The sequence below is a fragment of the Numida meleagris genome, chromosome 1 (assembly GCF_002078875.1).
Source record: "Numida meleagris isolate 19003 breed g44 Domestic line chromosome 1, NumMel1.0, whole genome shotgun sequence".
Taxonomy (NCBI): Eukaryota; Metazoa; Chordata; class Aves; order Galliformes; family Numididae; genus Numida; species Numida meleagris.
Window position 1 is genome coordinate 29033665 of NC_034409.1, and position 18096 is coordinate 29051760.

Sequence of the window (18096 nt, forward strand, 5' to 3'; positions counted from 1 at the left end):
GAGAAGCAATTTCATGGAGAAGTTAAACATAGTAATTTGTGGGGCTAGATTCAAGGGAAAGTTGAGATCTTTTTGCTGAGAGGACCAGCTAATTCTGTATTCACCCAACCTGCATTCTGATGTCTCATTCTCAATCAAACCCCACTGCACAGTTACCTGAAGTCCAAATGGAATGGTTTTTAGAGTTCAAAGTACCTGTTAGTGATCAAGATTGTAACCATAGTCTCTCCTGTTCATATCTTCATCAGATATGTATATTTTTGTTTGCATAGAAAATTCTGTCTGAGATCTAAATTATCTCTTTTTTTTTGCCAGGCCTTGAGTTCCTACTCCCTCCTTTGAAGGGATGTAGGTACAGTATTCCTTTAAAAGAAATGGTTAGACTGGTAATTTTAACGAGAAACAACTTAACTTTGTCATTTTGCATCCTCAAAGCTGTCTGAATAATTTTCCCAAAAACATTTGAGTCATGAAAGTGATTAAACATAGGAAACAGTAGCCTGAATGAATGATTACACTACAGGCTATTGAAAGTAGAGCTGTAAGATACAGAAGCTAGCTTGAACTGTACGTTTTGCTGTATGCCATATTTTAAGGCTGATAAATAAAATGACCTTTCTGATATTCTTTATTCACTTTGGAGAGTTTGGAATTCAACAGGGGTTGTGTTCAGCTCAGCGGTGGCTGACTCCAAGCCTTTTACTTTCATCTGAAAAATTTTATATCATGAGAACAATTTTGCACCATTTGGGAGCTATGAAAAGGAACTTGCATGCATCAGCTTTATGGATGGTAGGTTCAGATGTGGTCAGAGTTCAAATTACCTCTGCAAATCCACATATGGAATTCAATAAGGGGGAAAAACAGTGAAGAACTGTAGATGTATTGCATTGTTAGCCTTCTTATGTTCGTGCAAGCTCCAGCAAGGTATTTCAAAGAGAGCACTCAAGACATTTTAATGTGTTACCTTCAGCTGCACTACAGCAGTGGAATGAAAGGTTAAATAATTGTTTCCTTTCGTGAAATTGCCAGTTGGAACGTGATTTTCATTTTTTCCTTTTAGCAGTAGTCCAAGGCAGCTCTGGAGCATGGAGCAACATATGGCCATTTCTGTTTGTTTACAAGAAAAGCCCCTTTTCAAATAAACAGCCATTAGCAAAACAATAGGCGCTTCTAATCTTATTAATCCTCTAAAAGATTGCTGAGACTGGGTAGGGGTGCCTAAAGCTCATGCTGGCCTGAGTCTCCATCTTATCGTAATGGAAAGCTGTTGTCTTTGCTTCGTATTCCCCCGCTGACCCTTCCTCTCCTGGTGGATGCCGTGAGTGTTTGCTGCAGCATATATGAAGCGAGGTCAGCAGCTGCTGTTCCTCCCTGGGAGCTGCTGGCTGCATCTCTGCCTTTTTCTTATGTATGGTTGGATCCTGAACGACTTCTGCCTCTCTCCAGGAAACAAATTCAGGAATCAAATGCGAAGGGATGAAGGTAGGATGAAGTGTATGATTACAGATATAAACTGGTCATAGGAACAGTAACAGGCAGCTGATGCTTACAAATGCACAGAGTATTGAATCCAATCCGTTTCTGCTTTTTGCATGTTTTCTGTTCCTGTTTTGTTTTGCGAGTGTCTGGCTCTAGTGAAGGATGCTGGAATAAAGCGAAGGGAGAGGCAGGGATGTTCTTTGCAGTGCAGAGACACCCACTGGTATATTTAAGCAAAAAATTACCCTGGCTCAAAATGCATGTGCCAGCCATCTTAACTTCTGGCAATGAAACCAGAACCTAAATTCACTGAGCGTTATGGAAAAACATCCTTCAGAGGGTATCCTAAATATTTAACATACCGCAGCAGCATGTAGCTGCCTGTGTTGCACCTCTGAGAGGACCCAGCACTCCTTTCAGCAAATCTTCATTGTTAAGTTGACTTTCATGTTATAGTGCTTCTAGCTGCAAAATACACCCTAAGGCTGTTTTGGAACCAAGCACCATTCAGAGCAGTCCTAAAACTGCTCTAAATTGTGCCAGGGGCTGAGATGGTTTTATGGTCCTCATGTAAGAAGGCAGTTGAGGTCTCTAAAAACTGGGGTTCAGATGAAGTCTCTGCCAGAGTTTCAACACTTATTAATATTTTAATGCCTTCTGATCTGCTATATTTTAATGCCAGGTTTTTCTTTCATATTTAGTACTACACTGGCTGCTCTTTAGCATGTGGAATTTTGCCTTGGTCCCTATCGCTTTCAAAGTATATACACAGCAATAGCTCTCCTCTGCTTTACATGTTTGTGTACGCATCCAGTGCTCAGAGCTGGATTAAGACACAGGAATTAAAGATCCAGCCTTAAATCTCCAACTCTGGAATGATTAAATGGGGATCTGCTGGGGTATTTTTATGAACTATCATTTTATTCCCTGAACAACGAGCTTCTGACCCATATGCTTGTGGGAGTTATGATCCCATTTTAATTGTCCTAACGGTATTTGCTGTAATCTGCAGACTGTAAAGCCGGAAGGTTGGTGGTATCTCCTGCTTTAGGAGAGTGAGATCGATTCCTTTCAGACATGAAGTGACTGTCTGAGAGGACTGCTGATGGAAGCAGCTCTGGCTTCTTTCCTCCCATGCTTCTGTCATGCAGAAGTGTCAGTGCTTGCGCGTATAGTTTACTGATCCCAAAGAATGTATAGCGAGGCAAGTTAATATTCATCAGTTTAATAGAGAGGTACTCATCACCAGGGATGGCTGGCCGTTAGAGCCCAATGCCTGTACCTGTTTTACTGTAGCTTCACCTGCTGAAAGGCATCCTGTTGTTGGCCCCAATCCCACACCCAGCCTGTTCTTACCAACTGATGTAAGGATCCTAATTTCTGTGCTAAATGTGGCATAAATAACTGCCACTATCCCAATATACCTAAAAGCTCTCGAAGCTGTTTTACTGTTTTTGGCAAGGGAATGCCTCTATCTCGTCGATAACTGCATTAGGTAGGACTTTTATCTTACCCAACCAGGCAACACCCAGAAATTTGGCAGATAATACGTCATTCTTCCACATGGTCTCCCACCTCAAGCTGCACAAAATAAGTATGTCAGGTGCCTCCCCTGTGGAGGAATGTATGCCCTTAGGTGATGTTCCCAACAGGAGTTGTTCACAGAGCAACAGAGGCCTCAGGCTGCCACGCAGATGACCTCTGGCTGGCTGAATTTCTCCACTCCCTTGTCCTTATTGCCGCACTGGTGGCACATCACAGCCGTGCTACTTGTGCTCTGCCAGCTGGAGGCCGTGCGCTATCTGCCATTCTAAAGGGACACACTGTCAGTCCGGGAAAAGCTGCGCTTCGCGTCAAGTCTCCCCCCACCCCGCTCCAGCTGAGAGCCGCGCGCTGACCGCCCGGCGCTGTCCCGGAGGTGCGAGGCCGCCCTATTCTCGCCGCTCCCCGCGCTGCCGGTGGGGGCGGGACGCGTGCGGGCAGTAGCTGGGCGTGTGCTGCCCCACGGGCGGCGCTGTGCCGCGGGCGTGGGCTCCGCTCCCCTCACCTCCAGTTCCATCTCCCCACCGCCCAACGGCCGCGGTCCCGCTCGCGCGCGCGCACAGTGACATCACCCGCGTCCAATCAGCCGCCGCCGCGCCCCGCTCGGGCCCGCCGGCTCGGCACGCGCGGCGGCGGTTGGTGCTGGGTGGGGGGGGTTTGAGGGGGGCGGCGCGCGGGCGGCTGTCAGCCGTGCCGTGCCGTACCGTGCCGCGCTGTGGTGGGACGCCTGTGGGCGGTAGCCTGGCTGTCACGGCAGCGCTGCGCAGGTAGGCACGGCTGTCACCGCAGCGGGACCCTCCCCCGCTCCGCGCGACGGGGCTCGGCGGTGGGGATGGGAGCGGTGAGCCGGCGGCGTGACAACTTTCCCGGTGCGCCTGGGGGCGGTGGTGAGGCGGCGGGGAAGGGGTAACGGGCGGCATCCTCCCCCCACCCCGCAGCGGAGCGGGATGGCGGGAGTCCGGGGCGATGCAGCCGCAGTTGCCGTGCCCTCGGGCGGCGGGGCGCGGCGCGGTGCGGGCGGGGGGGGGGGGGGGGGCGGGGGGGGGCTGCGGGCGGGTGCCGCAGAGCGGAGCGCCCGCGCGGTGCCGGCGGCTCGTGCCCGCTGCAGCCCGGCTGCGCGCTGCGGCTCTGGCGGCGGGCGGCTACAACGCGCGTTTTTCTCGCTGCGCCTTCTTTCAGTGGAAACAGCGCCGTTTCGCTGCGTTTCCCCCCTTGCAAAGCGCTAATCGTGCGTCTTTTCCGTGCCGCTTTCCCGCGAACGGCAGTAATTGCGGCTGGCTGTGGTAACACCTGCTGGTGAGAGCAGAAACGCCGCTGCTGAGCTCCGCTCGAGGCACCTGAAGGGCTCAGCCGCCTCGGGAGCCGCGTCCGCTCGGCGGAGCTCTGCGCGCTTCTGCTCTCACACCCGCCGCGGATGATCTGTGCCGTTAATCAGCCGCGCTCCATTTAGTAATTAAACTGTGACCTGTGGGCTAAGAACACTTTTAACGGTTGTGATATTAAAACGCATAAAAACAAAAGTCCTTAGGGTTTTAAAAACAAGCCGTTATGTAATTACTGTGTGTACAACTTAGGCAAAAAAAAAAATTGCCTTTTTTAGGCAATCCACGTGTGCAGGGGTGGCTCCACGAGAGGAGGTGTTACAGATAGACTTCGCTTAGTGTCAGTCCTTTGTATAAAACTGCTCTTAAAACAGTTAAAATAACACTGGAGTTGAAACTGCATGAGCACAGCGGAAAGCTTACTGAAATAACCTGGAGTTTTGAAAACGATCCCTTCTTTATCATTAATAAGTTATTTAATGTCTTTCTTGCAGTGCAAATCTTGTACAGATCTGTATGTCAGGATGATCTTTGTCCCATCTTGTACGAATTGTCATTGCCTATAGCCGTGAGAAGAACTTTCTCTAATGCTGCAGAAGCCTGATGGTAGTGTGGATTTCTTGTTCATTTACCTCTGAATAATTACTATCTCTATCTGCATTACTTGATTAATTCATATATTTGTGTTTAGTGATAGTTGACAATGCATCAAAATATCCATCCCTAAATTTTTCAAAAAGTATAAATAAAGGGTAAAATGAAGGACTGACCTTTCCCCTGTGTGTATTTTCTACAATGCTATTCTAAATCAGCAAGAGATTACAATTTGACTTCAGACAGACACCAAAAAGCAGTTCAGCCTCTTTAAAGCTGCATGGTTATGCAAGAAGTTAGTTGACTTCACTGGACATTAAACCTTTTACACCTTCTGTAGGAGAAGCCCTAGATCATGGTTGCCCAACCTTTTGGCTTGCTTGAGCAGCATTGAGCAAACAGGGATTGCCTTGGGAGGTATGCAAAATATGTAATAAGTGTAATGTATTTAAGTAACAAACCTTATTTTTTATGTATTTTTTATTAAAACATAAAAAACTGAGAGCAACAAAAATATAAAACTCATGGGATGTTTGACCTTGTTTTTGTGAAACTGATACGTCTGTCCCGTTCAGTGGCAGTGGTTGCCATTCCTAGTGAGGTCGTAAGGTGTTCATCAGATTTTTGATGAAATATTACTCTTCCCGTGCTTCATGCTTGACAATAACTGTTCATAAATGTACCTGCTGCCAAAAAGTGATGACATGAATAAGGCATGGCTGTGAAGCAAGGGATATTTTTCTCTGGTAAGAGACGGCTTATAAAAGACCGATAAAGAGACATGGCCAAAATTTTCTTTGAGTTGAATGTGTGATTGCGACTCTATACATTCCGTGTGAAAATTTGCAAGTAATGTATTGATGTTGACTGAAAATGGAGTCACAAATAATCAATTTTTTGTGTATTGTTTTGGAAATCTTGAAACTTATTCTCAAATGTATTTATCGAAACAGAAAGCACGTCTGCATGTTCTTCACTGTTCACAGGTCTGTGTTTAGCCAATGTATCAAAATGCATTAAATTATTTGCCATAATTTGAGCTTGCTATAATTTCATTTCAAACTGTTGCTGTGTGAACTGTAGCACAGATGAGGTGATTCTCACCTTGCAGATGCAAATGCTAAATCTGTGAGCCATTTTTAATCTTTACGTTCTGGCACAAATTTTCCTTTTGATTCCATACAGAACTTGATGTCACGTTGCAAGCCATTGAGTCTTTTTAGCATTTTACCCCGACGTAACCACCTTCCTTCAGAAAAGTAAATGATGACCCCATAATCAGCATCCATACTTTTGAGGAACTTCTAGAATTGGCAATGATTCAGTCCCTTGGACTTCATGAAATTCACGGCTTTGATGACGGTTTGCATGACATTATCCATTTTTAAAGTTTTTGCACATAAATTTTCTTGCTGCCTGATGCAATGATATTTCATCAAACATGAGTTAGTAGTGGTAACTGCATCATCTTCTACTAATTTTATAAGTTCCTCCTTTTTGCCAGTCATCACTGGGGCACCATCAGTAGCTACGCCAGCTATGTTGACAAAGGTTAAATAAAATCACATTAATGTATTTTTTTTACTGCTTCTTACAAATTACAATATTTAGATATGTCTTTCAGTGGCACAAAAGAAGCCATTTCTTCAGTGACATTATATTCATTATCAGTACCTCTAATGAAAATGGCAAGTAGAACCATATCTGTAACGTCAGTACTTTCTTTTATTGCTGAAGCATAACATTTCCAATTAGCAGCTCTACTCTCCAAATTTCTTTTGAGAGATGTTCCTGTTTCTGCAGTTCTCCTGGCTGTAGTCTGGTGAGACAAACTGATTTTAGAAAAATCCATTTTTTTATCAGGACAAGCTTTCATACATTGCTTAACAAACTCGCCATCAGGAAATGGTTTTGTTTTTTTTTGCAATCAGATTTGCTATCGTGACTAGCTTTTATAACAGAGTCAATTTGAGTTTTAACTTCTTTTTAAATATTTTGTTGAGGTGACAGACTTTTTGCAGTTCTGCTATTTTGTCTTTACAAAGCTTGATGATCAGAGGGCTGGAGCACCTCCCGAAGGAGACAGGCTGAGGGAACTGGGGCTCTTCAGCCCAGAGAAGTGAAGGCTCCTGAGGGACCTCATAGTGGCCTTGCAGTACCTGAAGGGGGCCTACAGGAAAGCTGGGGAGGGAGTTTTTATAAGGTAGCAACAGGATGAGGGAAAATGGCTTTAAACTGGAAGAGGGTAGATTTAGACAGGAAGAAATTCTTTACTGTGAGGGCGGTGAGACACTGGAACAGGTTGCCCAGTGAAGTTGTGGGTGCCCCCTCCCTGGAAGCAATCAAGGCCAGGCTGGATGGGGCTTTGCACAACTTGGTCTAGAGGGAGGTGTCCGTGCCTATAGCAGGGGGGTTGGAACAAGGTGATGTTAAAGGTCCCTGCCAACCCAGAGTTGTCTATGATTCCTTGATATGCGTCTAATTTAGCAGCATGTTTCTGCATACAATGTCTTTTCAAATTGTAATATTAGAAAACAAATACGATTTCCTTGCAAATTAAGTGTAGTGCCACGTTATTTATCACCACTACACTGTGCCCTCCTTGTGTCCTGGGACTGGGCGGGGCCGCTTGGTGGGGCAGAGCTTCTAACATGATGACGTGGCAGCAGAGAGCGGGCTGCACTGGGAACGGGTTGGACATGCCTGCCCTAGATTATTAAGATTGTGGAACAGAGAACTTAACAGTGGCTTCCTGAGCATGTATTTTTGATACAATCTACATGATCGTGTGCTGTTAATTTTTTCTGCAGGAACCCTGCCTCATTCAGTGCACAGGGTGAATGGAGCTCACTTAACACAGTTCACTCTTTTGTTTATCTTTCATATTGATCGATACCTGAGCCCGTGATTTATTTTCTTCTTCACATAGCTCTACCTTGAAAATGGAACAGATAACATCTGTATGGGCTGTGCTTAAGTGTTTATCATTATGAGATCAGAATTCTTCACAGTTTTTACTTTATCAAACACTACCTAAGGCGAGAAACGACATTTACAGATGGTGATCAGAGGGTTAGGTTAAAAGCATTCGCTTGTAAACAACCATACTTCTATATATTTGCTCAAGCCACAACTACCACTGTTTTTACTAACAGTCCTCAGTGCTTCACGTGTGGAATCACAGAATGACTTCATCTGGAAGAGGAGTTAAAGACCATCCAGTGCCAACCCCCCTGATGTTAGCAGGGTTACCACCCACTAGATCAAGGTGCCCAGGGCCCCATTCAGCCTGACTAGAATGCCTCCAGGGATGGGACATGCACTGCTTCTCTGGGCAGCCTGTGCCAGTGCCTTACCACCCTCTTAGTGAAAAAGTTCCTCCTAATGTATAACCTTAATCTCCCCATTTTTTAGTTTAAAAGCATTCTGCCTTATCCTATCACTATCTGCTTGTGTAAAAAATTCAGTCTTCCTCCTGTTTGTAAGCTCCCATCAAGTGCTGGAAGGCTGCAATGGAGTCTCCCGAAGTCTTGCTGCCTTCTGACTGAGCAAGCCCAGCTCCCTCAGCGTGTCTTCATAGAGTGTTCCAGCACTCTCATCATCTTTGGGGCCCTCCTCTGGCCCTGGTCCAACAGTTCTACGTCCTTCCTGCACTGGGAGCCCTAGGCTGGACTCAGTACTCCAGATGGGGCCTTATGAGTAGAAGGAGACAATCACCTCCTTCGCCCTGCTGGCCATCCCTGTTTTGATGCAGCCCAGGATGGAATTGCCCAAACTGCAGACTCATATTTGAGCATTTCCGCAGTGAGGATGGGAGAAAGAGGAATTCACAGTTAATTCCAAACTGGGGGAATTTTGGTTTAAGTGGTATACGTGACAACAAGAGGGATGGGGGAAACTACAACAGAGAGGACATTAATTATTAATACATTCATGGCCTATTGTAGAGCTTCTCCCCTTTCTGGAAGCCCTGCCTCTCTCACTACGCACATTCCTGTCTCTTCAGTGGGTAAGATGAGTCCTGCCTGCATTATGTCCTGTTTCATCTTCTGTGCATGTTTATCCTGTGCATTGAATAAGGCCAGGTAACTTTGAAGAAGTATGTGTTTAGTTAAATACTATTTTAAAATGTATGCACTTAACAGAAGTGAATTATGGTTGCACAGACAATAGTGTTTGTCATTTTATAACATTTGAGTGATTGATTCATTAACATTAATGATATTCTTTCATGATGTTTCTTAAAATCTGGAAAATAAATGCAAGCAAAATTGAAATAATAATAAAAATAAAAACCAAAGAAAGCGTAGAAAATTTTCAACTTTCAAAGTAAATTTCATACATTTCCTTATGTGTTACTTCATTGGACCCATAGTGGTTATCAGTAGGATTAGAAAAGTAACATCCTTTGCAAAGGCTCTTAGCTGAGTGATATTATTTGAGTTTGGTTCCTTTTAAATATGCCAGTAATAAAGCCGAATGAGATAATTTGTGAAGCGATTCTACAGTTAGTTATCATAGTGGAGAAGTAGTAAAAAAATGAATTCTTTCCTTTGATTCTGGGCTTTAGAGAGAATCTGTCATAGTGGTTGAGTCGTCTGCAAGTCCCTTCTACTTCATCCATTATATGTTTCCTAAAACCAGTCTCTTTATTCTCCTGTAGCCAGTCAAAATATCAGTTCTTTAGATGCTACTGGTCTTGACTATTCCAGAGTTTTTCTCAGCCAGTCCCATCTCTCCTTGCTTTTTCTTGTCAACCTTCTTTCAACTTATAATTCATTATCCTCCATAGCTTCCTCTTCTTGATTTCCCAGATCAGTCCATTCTAGATTCTCCTTCTGTTTCCATGTACATTTTCAGCATTTTTACCAAGCGTTGGTCTCAATTCTTATTCCTCTTTGTAGCCCAGTGTTTCGCTTTTGTTTGTACTGAAACTTCACGGTACTTATTTCCAAGAAGTTGGTTAAATTTGGGTCCATTTTTAGAGATGCATGAAAAAGTGTAGCATTAACTTAATGCTTGCCTATGTTGATGGCTTCAAAACATATTCACTAATGATTTTTGAAGTTTTTTGACTCTTTTGCTGAATAAAAGGAAGAAAGTTGTTTATATATTTTTTCCTTTATTGTTACTTTTTAAAACTGAACTCAACACATTTTTCAGTGCAGTTCACAATATGTATTGTGCTTGTATATACAGATGGGTAGAAAGCAAAAGAGGACAGATAAGATGATTTGCCAAAGTTGCAAATAAAACTAAACATTGGAAATGCTGAACAGCATAAATAATTCTAATTATAAAGAGACATCAGCAATTCTGCCTGGAGTAATATACTGTATTTTTTAGGCATACTTTATTCTTTAGGAAGTTATTCTAATTCTAATTATATTCTATTCTAATTCTGGTTAATTCACCCTATTGAGTTCTGTGGGTTTCTGGGCTGGCAGATAAAATGCCTTATGAACTGGGTTGTGTTGTTGATTTTTTTTTTTTTTTAATGTTTTTTTTTCATTTGATGTTAATATTCTACTGTTTTATTTCTGCTACTTTAGTGAAATACTTACAAAAATGCAATGTAAGCCTTTTGTTGGATTGAAATCTGAATAAAATTGTGACTGACGGAGGTACCGCTGCAGCACAGTATTTTGTTTACATAGCTAGTCATTTTAATGGGATGAAAATATACTTGCAATAATTCAGTCTGAAATGGGGGGTGTAGAATTGTAGTTTGCATCATAAACTGAATATTGTGTGAGTATATAGAAACAGTTTAATATGTATAGAGTCTTCTTAAAGCTCATATAAGCAGTGCAGTGTTGAAATGAAGAATTATAAATACATATTTGGCAGGGTCTTTGGTTGTAGTTATGTAATGTTTGCTTTTATAATGGACATGTATTGGCCAGGCTATGTCTTGTTTCTCTGCAACAGAGCTAGTGTGTAGTGTAGGGATCATAATTTAGTCATGAGTTTTCTTTTTATAGCTTTACTGGAAACATCCTACTTTACCCTAGACAATCCAATTTTCTCCGGTTTAGCAAAAAATGTGAACACAAGAATAACTGTAAGTTGCTAATGACTTTTGGTCAAGACAGTAATCGAAGTTGAGAGGCTTTTACTTGAATTCACTGCTTTAGTAGTTTCTGCATGTACTTGAATTCACTGCTTTAGTAGTTTCTGCATGCAATTGTTTTTCTAATTGAGATAATTGAATTAATGCACTTCAGCTTAACAACTCTTAAATTTCATTTGTTTGTAAAGATCAAGGAAATGTGGTCATATCTTCTTTATTTATAAGTAGGGATAACTCTTCCGTTTCATCTGAAGAAAGGATTTTATTATTAAAACAACTTTTCTACAGTATAAAACTTGTATTATTCAAACAAATCTCACACATTTAATCTTCTCACGCAGAATGTAGATATTTAAAACAAACACTGGAACAGGCTGTTAATGCTGTCTTAATGTTGTTCCTTGTTAATGTGTGAATCTTTCTGAGGATGGTGTTTGCTGAATCAGAGGGAGATAACTCAGAGCCCTTTCTGAAGCACGGGTGGAACAACAGAAGAATGACTGGTTCTAACACATTAGCCTTAGCAAGGTGGGGAACTTTACCACAGCTGGGAAAGAGGTTCATGTCATTTTTGACTTCTGTGTTCTGTAAACCCAATGACATTTGTAGAGCCTTTTTATAATTTAAGTAATATGTGACAAAGTAGCGAATGCACCATTTTTGAAGCTGTCTTGATGTTAAGACAAAGAGTATAAATTCACCTGTTCACATATGGTTTTGTTTTTCTCTTCAGACTTTATATCTTCAAGCCCGATCACACTTGGGGTAAAATACGAAACATTTTTTCCTTGTGTGCAAAAAGCTAAACTGCTTTATATTTTATACAAAGACTTCCTTCAAGGTAACTGATTTTCAGAATTTTGAAACTAGGGATACCAGCAACTTTGTTTTGATAGAGACAGTTATTTTTCATCTACTCACAGGTAAAATAAAATGAAAAGAAGTAAAATGTCTCAAAATGTTAGATATAAATGCTGTATTTTTCTTTACCAACCACTGTTAATGAACTTCTTAAGGTGCCGAGTAGGATAATTTATCTGTTGCTAAGGCTTAGTGTTTCTAGAAGCTAGAAACTGCTCCTGCTAGTAATGCTTCTAGATAAAATATAGCTGAAATGTAGCATTTTTTGCTATGAAGATTATCAAGCAAATCAAAAGGAAATAGTAATTAGGATAGATGAGAAAGAGCAGCTAGAAATATACATTATTTTGTTTTGTGTATTTCTTGTGAAGAGTAAGTCCATCACTCTTTTGAACTATTGCCAGAAGGCCAGCTTCCCTTTCATTGGCTGTCTACAGTTTAGTTCTTTTCTAAAAATGAACTTTGGAATATTGAACAGTTTCCACTTCAGATTTTCATTATAAAGGAGCTCCAAGGGACACCAGCTGCTGTTGAGATCGATCTTGGGAAGGCAGACATTCTGAAACTCCGTTTTCACTTTCTTGTCACTTCCTGAACTCTGCCTCTCTTTGCTCTTGTTATCTATTGTATTTTTTCCCTCTGACTTTTCCTAGCCCTGTAATTTTTCTTTTTTTTTTTTTAACACTTTAATGTTTTGAAAAAGTATTTGATTCCACCATTTTATAACTTGAAGCAGCAGTATCTCCAGAAAAGGCATAGTGAGGCCATCACAATGGCAAAAGTAGTCAACAGCTTGACTGTTATAGGTTATTTTTGAAAGTCACAAAGATTAATTAATATGCAAATTTAACATTAGCTGAGCATAAGAAAATCTGTATTCTTTTTAATTGCTTTCATTTTTTCTTGACTCTATATATAGCACATTATAAATGTGCCTGCTACTGCAAAAATACTACTGAAGAAGAACTAGCGGTGTAGTGCCAATGCTGACTACAGTTCTAAATAAGTGGGGTGATAGCTCAGTTATACTTGGTTGTTTAAACATCTTCCATTTTAATTTAGCCTTAAATCTTGCCAAATGAATATAGTATTTTATTAGTCAGTGTAAGGAAAGAGGCTTAATAGTCAGAGTTGTGGAGGGAATGCTGAATAAGAACAGCCCCAACTCGCTCAGCCTGTCCCTATAGTGAAGGTATTCCATCCTTTTGATCATTTTTTTGGCCTTCCTCTAGATGTGCTCCAACAGGTCCCTATCTCTCCTGTACTGAGGATTCCACATCTGGATGCAGTACTCTGGGTGAGGTCTCGCCAGTGCAGAGTAGAGGGGCAGCATCACATCCCCACACTTCTTTTGATGCAGCCCAGGATATGATTGGCTTTCTGAGCTGCAAGGGCACATTGCTGTCTGTCCACCAGTACCCCCAAAGTCCTTTTTGGCAGGGCTGTTTAATATCCTTTCATCCCCTGCTTGTGTTGATACTGGGGGTTGCCATGACCCAGGTGCAGGACCTTGCACTTGGATTTGTTGAACCTCATGAAAATCTCTTGGGCCCACTGCTTGAACTTGTCTAGGTCTCTCTGGATGGCATCCTGCCTGTCAGGCCTGCTGACTGCACCACACTGCTTGGTGTCATCTACAAACATGCTGAAGGTGCACTCAATCCTGCTGTCGATGTCATTGATGAAGATATTTAAGAGTATCGGTCCTAGTAGAGATGTCTGAGGGACACCACTTGTCAGTGATCTCCATCTGGTCATTGAGCCATTGGCCACTGCTCTCTGGGTAAAATCTCATAACCAGTTCCTCATCCACTGAACAGTCCACCCATCAAATCTGTATCTTTCCAATTTAGAGAGTAGGATGTTATGGAGGACCATGTCAAAGGCCTTACTGAAGCCCAGGCAGATGACATCAGTGGCTCTTCTGTGGTCTGTTGATGCCATTGCACCATCATAGAAGGCCACTAGATTTGTCAGTCAGGACTTGGTATTGGGGAAGCTGTGTTGGTTGTCTAGTATCACTTCCCTCTCTTTTATATGCCTTAATATAGCTACCAGGAGAATCTATTCCATGATATTCCCCAACATAGAGGTGAGGCTGACAGGTCGGTAATTTCCTGGTTTGTCCTTTCTACCCTTCTTAAAAATTGATGCTATGTTGCCTTTTTTCCAGTCACTCAGAGTCTTTATACCTGACTGCCATGACTTTCAGTTATTGCTGAGAGTGACTTTGTGACTGTTTTAGCCAGTTCCCTTAGCACTCTGGGATGCATCTCACTGGGACCCATAGTTCCTCAGGTGGTCACAAACCTTATCTTTGCTCACAGTGGGAGGGACATTTGCCTCAGTCCTCCATTCCAGCCCATCCACTCAAGGAGTGTGTGAAGAGCAGTTGCCACTGAAGACTGAGGGAAAAATGTCGTTGAGTACCTCAACGTTCTGCTTGTCTGTTGTTAGCAGCCTGCCTATATTGCTCACTAAGGGGGTTGTGCCTTCTTGGACTATCCTTTTCTGATTGATATGCCTGCAGAAAGAACTCTTACTTGTTCTTCTTTGCACCCCTTGCCCAGTTCAGTTCCAGTTGGGCCTTGGCCTTCCTGGCCTGATCTCTACACCACCTAGCAGCATCCCTATACTCCTCCCAGGTTACATGTCCCTGCTTCCATTGCGTGTGCATTTTCTTCTGTAGTTCGACCAGCAGATCTCAGTTCAGCCATGCCGATCTCTTGCCTTTCTTTCTTGACTTCCTACACCTGGGGATGGCGAGCTCCAGTGCTCCCAAGGAAAGCTTCCTTAGAGATCTGCCAGGTCTGCTCCATTCCCTTGTCCTTGAGGACAGATTCCCAGGGAGTTTTTTGACTAACTCCCCAAAGAGCTGGAATTTAGCTTTCCTAAAATTCTGAATCCTGATTTTACTCCCTATCTGTCCCATGGCCCTCCATGTGTGTGAACTCCACCACTGCATGATCACTACAGCCCAGGCATTGTCCAATCCTGATGTCACCAGTCAGTTCACTAGCATTGGTGAACAATGGTAGTTTTACAAAACGTATTGATGCATTAAATGAAAATTTATAATACACGGCGAATTATTTACATCACAACCTATTTCTGTCAATTTTCCTGCCTTTTTTATTAACTGTTTATCTGTGTAAGCATAGAATTAGTGGTTTAGATGAAGAATTAACTTCCTTCTAAGTAGTTCGTATTTGCATAAAGAACATGGAATGCATAAACAAAAAACTAATTAAAGTGGAAAAAAACAAATAAATTTCACATCTGATACATTGCTCTAGCCTTATTCAGTCACCATTGCACTACATACATATGTATGCATGCACAAACATAGCTGTATGTATGGTCTTTTGGGTTTGTTTTTTTTTTTTCCCAGTGCAGTTCTATTATTCTGAGAGTAGCAGCTTCTAAAAATACCCCCAGAATAAAGAGAAGCAGATAATCTTAAGTAGGATGACTTTTAAGAAGTGAGTTTAAAGGTTCATAACTGCACTATTAAAATGTCAATGTAAACAGTTTTTTGAGCTACTTAACGTTGTATTGTTGAAAATAACAAGAAAATCAAAGTACAGATCCCTGATAATGGATGCTTTTTATTCTTCCGGGGTCAGTCAGCCAATATGTGCAAAGAGTGAGTCATTACTTGAGGGATTTTCTTGAGATCTGAAATATTTCTGTTTCTTCTTGGAAAAATCATGTTGGATATGAATCAGGAGTGAAAGCAGTTTAAACTCTCCTTCTGGGATAGTGGAGCATATAATTATTTTTATAGTATTAGATAGCTTTTTGTTTTCAGTGTGATGGTGATCTGTGTTGTATTAGCTAAGAATACCTGAGATGACTACAGAGTTTTGAATGAAGAAGATGTGACTGCATATTCATTACTGGTGATTAGTCAGTTCATTTATTAGTCTTTGTGATTACAGAACCTGATTTTTGGGGCCTAGAAGAAACTGGTATTTCTGAGAATTAATTTGTACTTAGTTGTACAAATGAGACACGAGACATGATCAGTCTGACTAAACCAAGTATTTTGTTGTGGAAATGGCAGCTGTGAATCTGCTGCTCAGAATAGCATAGAGTCCTATGGAAAATTAAAGGCATAAAGAAAGTTTTGTAGTTAAAACTGCTGCAGGTTTGTAGTAGAGCACAGCTGTTCCCATTTCCGTTCACATTCTTTTATTGTAATACGTTCTGTGGGTTCTCTACAGACCAGCTGACCCAGTCTTAAATGTGGCTGAACCATAAAACCTGTTTTGTCCAATTTCTATGAGGTCTTACTTAAAGCATTCAAAAGATATAAAGACTTCTTTTATGTTGTTGTTTTTCTTCAGTGATTAACTCCACTCAAATGTGATGTTTGTATCTCAAGTTAGAACAGCTACATGCCATTCAGACTTTGGCTTGTTCATGTAATGGAGGCACACACATTCAGGATGTGTTTTTTTAGCTAGAACAACTCTGAAAGAACCATGCTTCTTTTAACATATATTTATATACTGCCTCAATTTTATTTACATTCACGTGAACTGCTTTGGTGGCCTGCTGTACATTTTGCAGATGATCTTATCTCTGGTAATGTTACTAGGTGACAGTATTCAAACTGACAGTGGATAGGTAAAGCTTGCTCAGAGTCACTAAGGTTTTCCCGGTGCATGGTTTTATTTTTTTGTTTTATTTTTTTACACCAAGCACTCTTCTATGTCTATGCTAATATTTAGTGGTCCCAATGTGATGAAAGAGGAGAGGAAAACCTGAAAGTGATACACATAGCCTTTTGATTGCTGACAAAAGAATTCTAATGTATTGCGTAAAGCAGTGAGAACAGGTCAGAATTTACTTCTGTGTTTTTATTTAGTATCTGTGCACCCACATTATGTTATGTTACTGAACTAGTGATTTTTCGGACATTCTTCCAGACCAGTCTGAAGGAAGATTTTCTACTGGTGGATTGATATAAGAGAAGGATATAAAGTATCTTGTACTGTAATTTTTCATAAGCAGTTTGGCACCTATCCTCCAGATAGCTCCTTGCTGTTCACTACAGCTCTAGGCATAACTATTTTGACACGTTTTTGTCTATTTTAACTGAATCACTTCAGACATTCAAACATTCTTGGCCTGTCTTTCAGAAATTTCCATGGTTGATGTGTTACTAATCTCTTTTTACAGATACATCTTTTTAAAAGGGGAACATATTTATTGTGTGGCTGCTAGGTAGCTACTGTGCTACTGAATAGAGTATGCAGTTAGGCAAAAAGCAGTTGTTTGACTGTTTGGCTTGGAGATGCTATTATCTAAAATAATAAAATAATTCAAGGGAAAATGTGTTAAAGGGAAGTTTAATTACTTATGTGGCTAATAAACTACATTTCGGACATTTTGGTTTACTGTCAGGTTAATTCCAGTTCAGCTTCACATGCACAGGTCAGAGAATCTGAGGGCAGTTTCTTTTCTGCTCCTGGAGAATCAGTTCCCAGTAATTTTTTGCTTGTCACTTTTCTGTATCATGCTTAAGCATGCATGTCTCTTTTGTAAGAACACAAAATTCAGTAAATGCTTTTCAGAGTTAAATACAGGGGCATTTAAAAAAGAGAGCTTTTGTTAGCTGTTAGGATTAGGCCTTTGAACTTTTATCATCCAGATACAAGTTTTGAGCAGGACCCAGCACTCTGACTGTAGACGTTTATCATAGCATCACATAACAATATTGAGGAGTGTGGACCTCTCACAACATAGACACTCATGCTCCCTCTAAGCAGAGCTTCAGGATGTTAGTAAGTTTGTCACTTAAGGCTGTTTAATCTGCAGTTTTTGTTTAATTTTGACTCAGTTTCACTCTCATTCTTTGAGACCTTTTGCTGGGACATTATTTTGTCTCTCTTTTTTTTTCTCTGTTGATGTGGTGAAAGTTGTCAAGTGCCTTCTTCCTGTAAGTGGGAACTGTATGCTGCACAGCTTGGTAATTGGCATAAAACTTGGCTAAGGAATTGCCTCCTTCTCTCATGCTGCAGTATAGTCTTTTAAGACAAGTTCTTTTTCTTTTCCAGAGAAAATCAGCAATTATCCAGTCTTCTCAAAGAAAGTGCATGCGTATAAGCAGCATGAGGAATAAGTACTGTCCTCAGAAAAGCTTGCATTTTGCTGAACCAGCTAAGGGTTGACAGCTCAGTATCACTAATATTTTTGAAAACCAGTTTAAGTGGA

The 18096-nt window shown here is 41.4% G+C and overlaps 1 protein-coding gene across 1 annotated transcript in view; it reads left to right on the forward strand.

The window, feature by feature from the left end:
• Positions 1480-18096, forward strand: part of LOC110392623 — a 155265-nt gene continuing 138648 nt past the window's right edge. Inside the window, exons 1-2 of the mRNA XM_021384893.1 lie at positions 1480-1485; positions 3469-3791. Coding sequence (XP_021240568.1) covers positions 1480-1485; positions 3469-3791 — 329 coding nt within the window. The remainder of the gene's footprint in view (positions 1486-3468; positions 3792-18096) is intronic.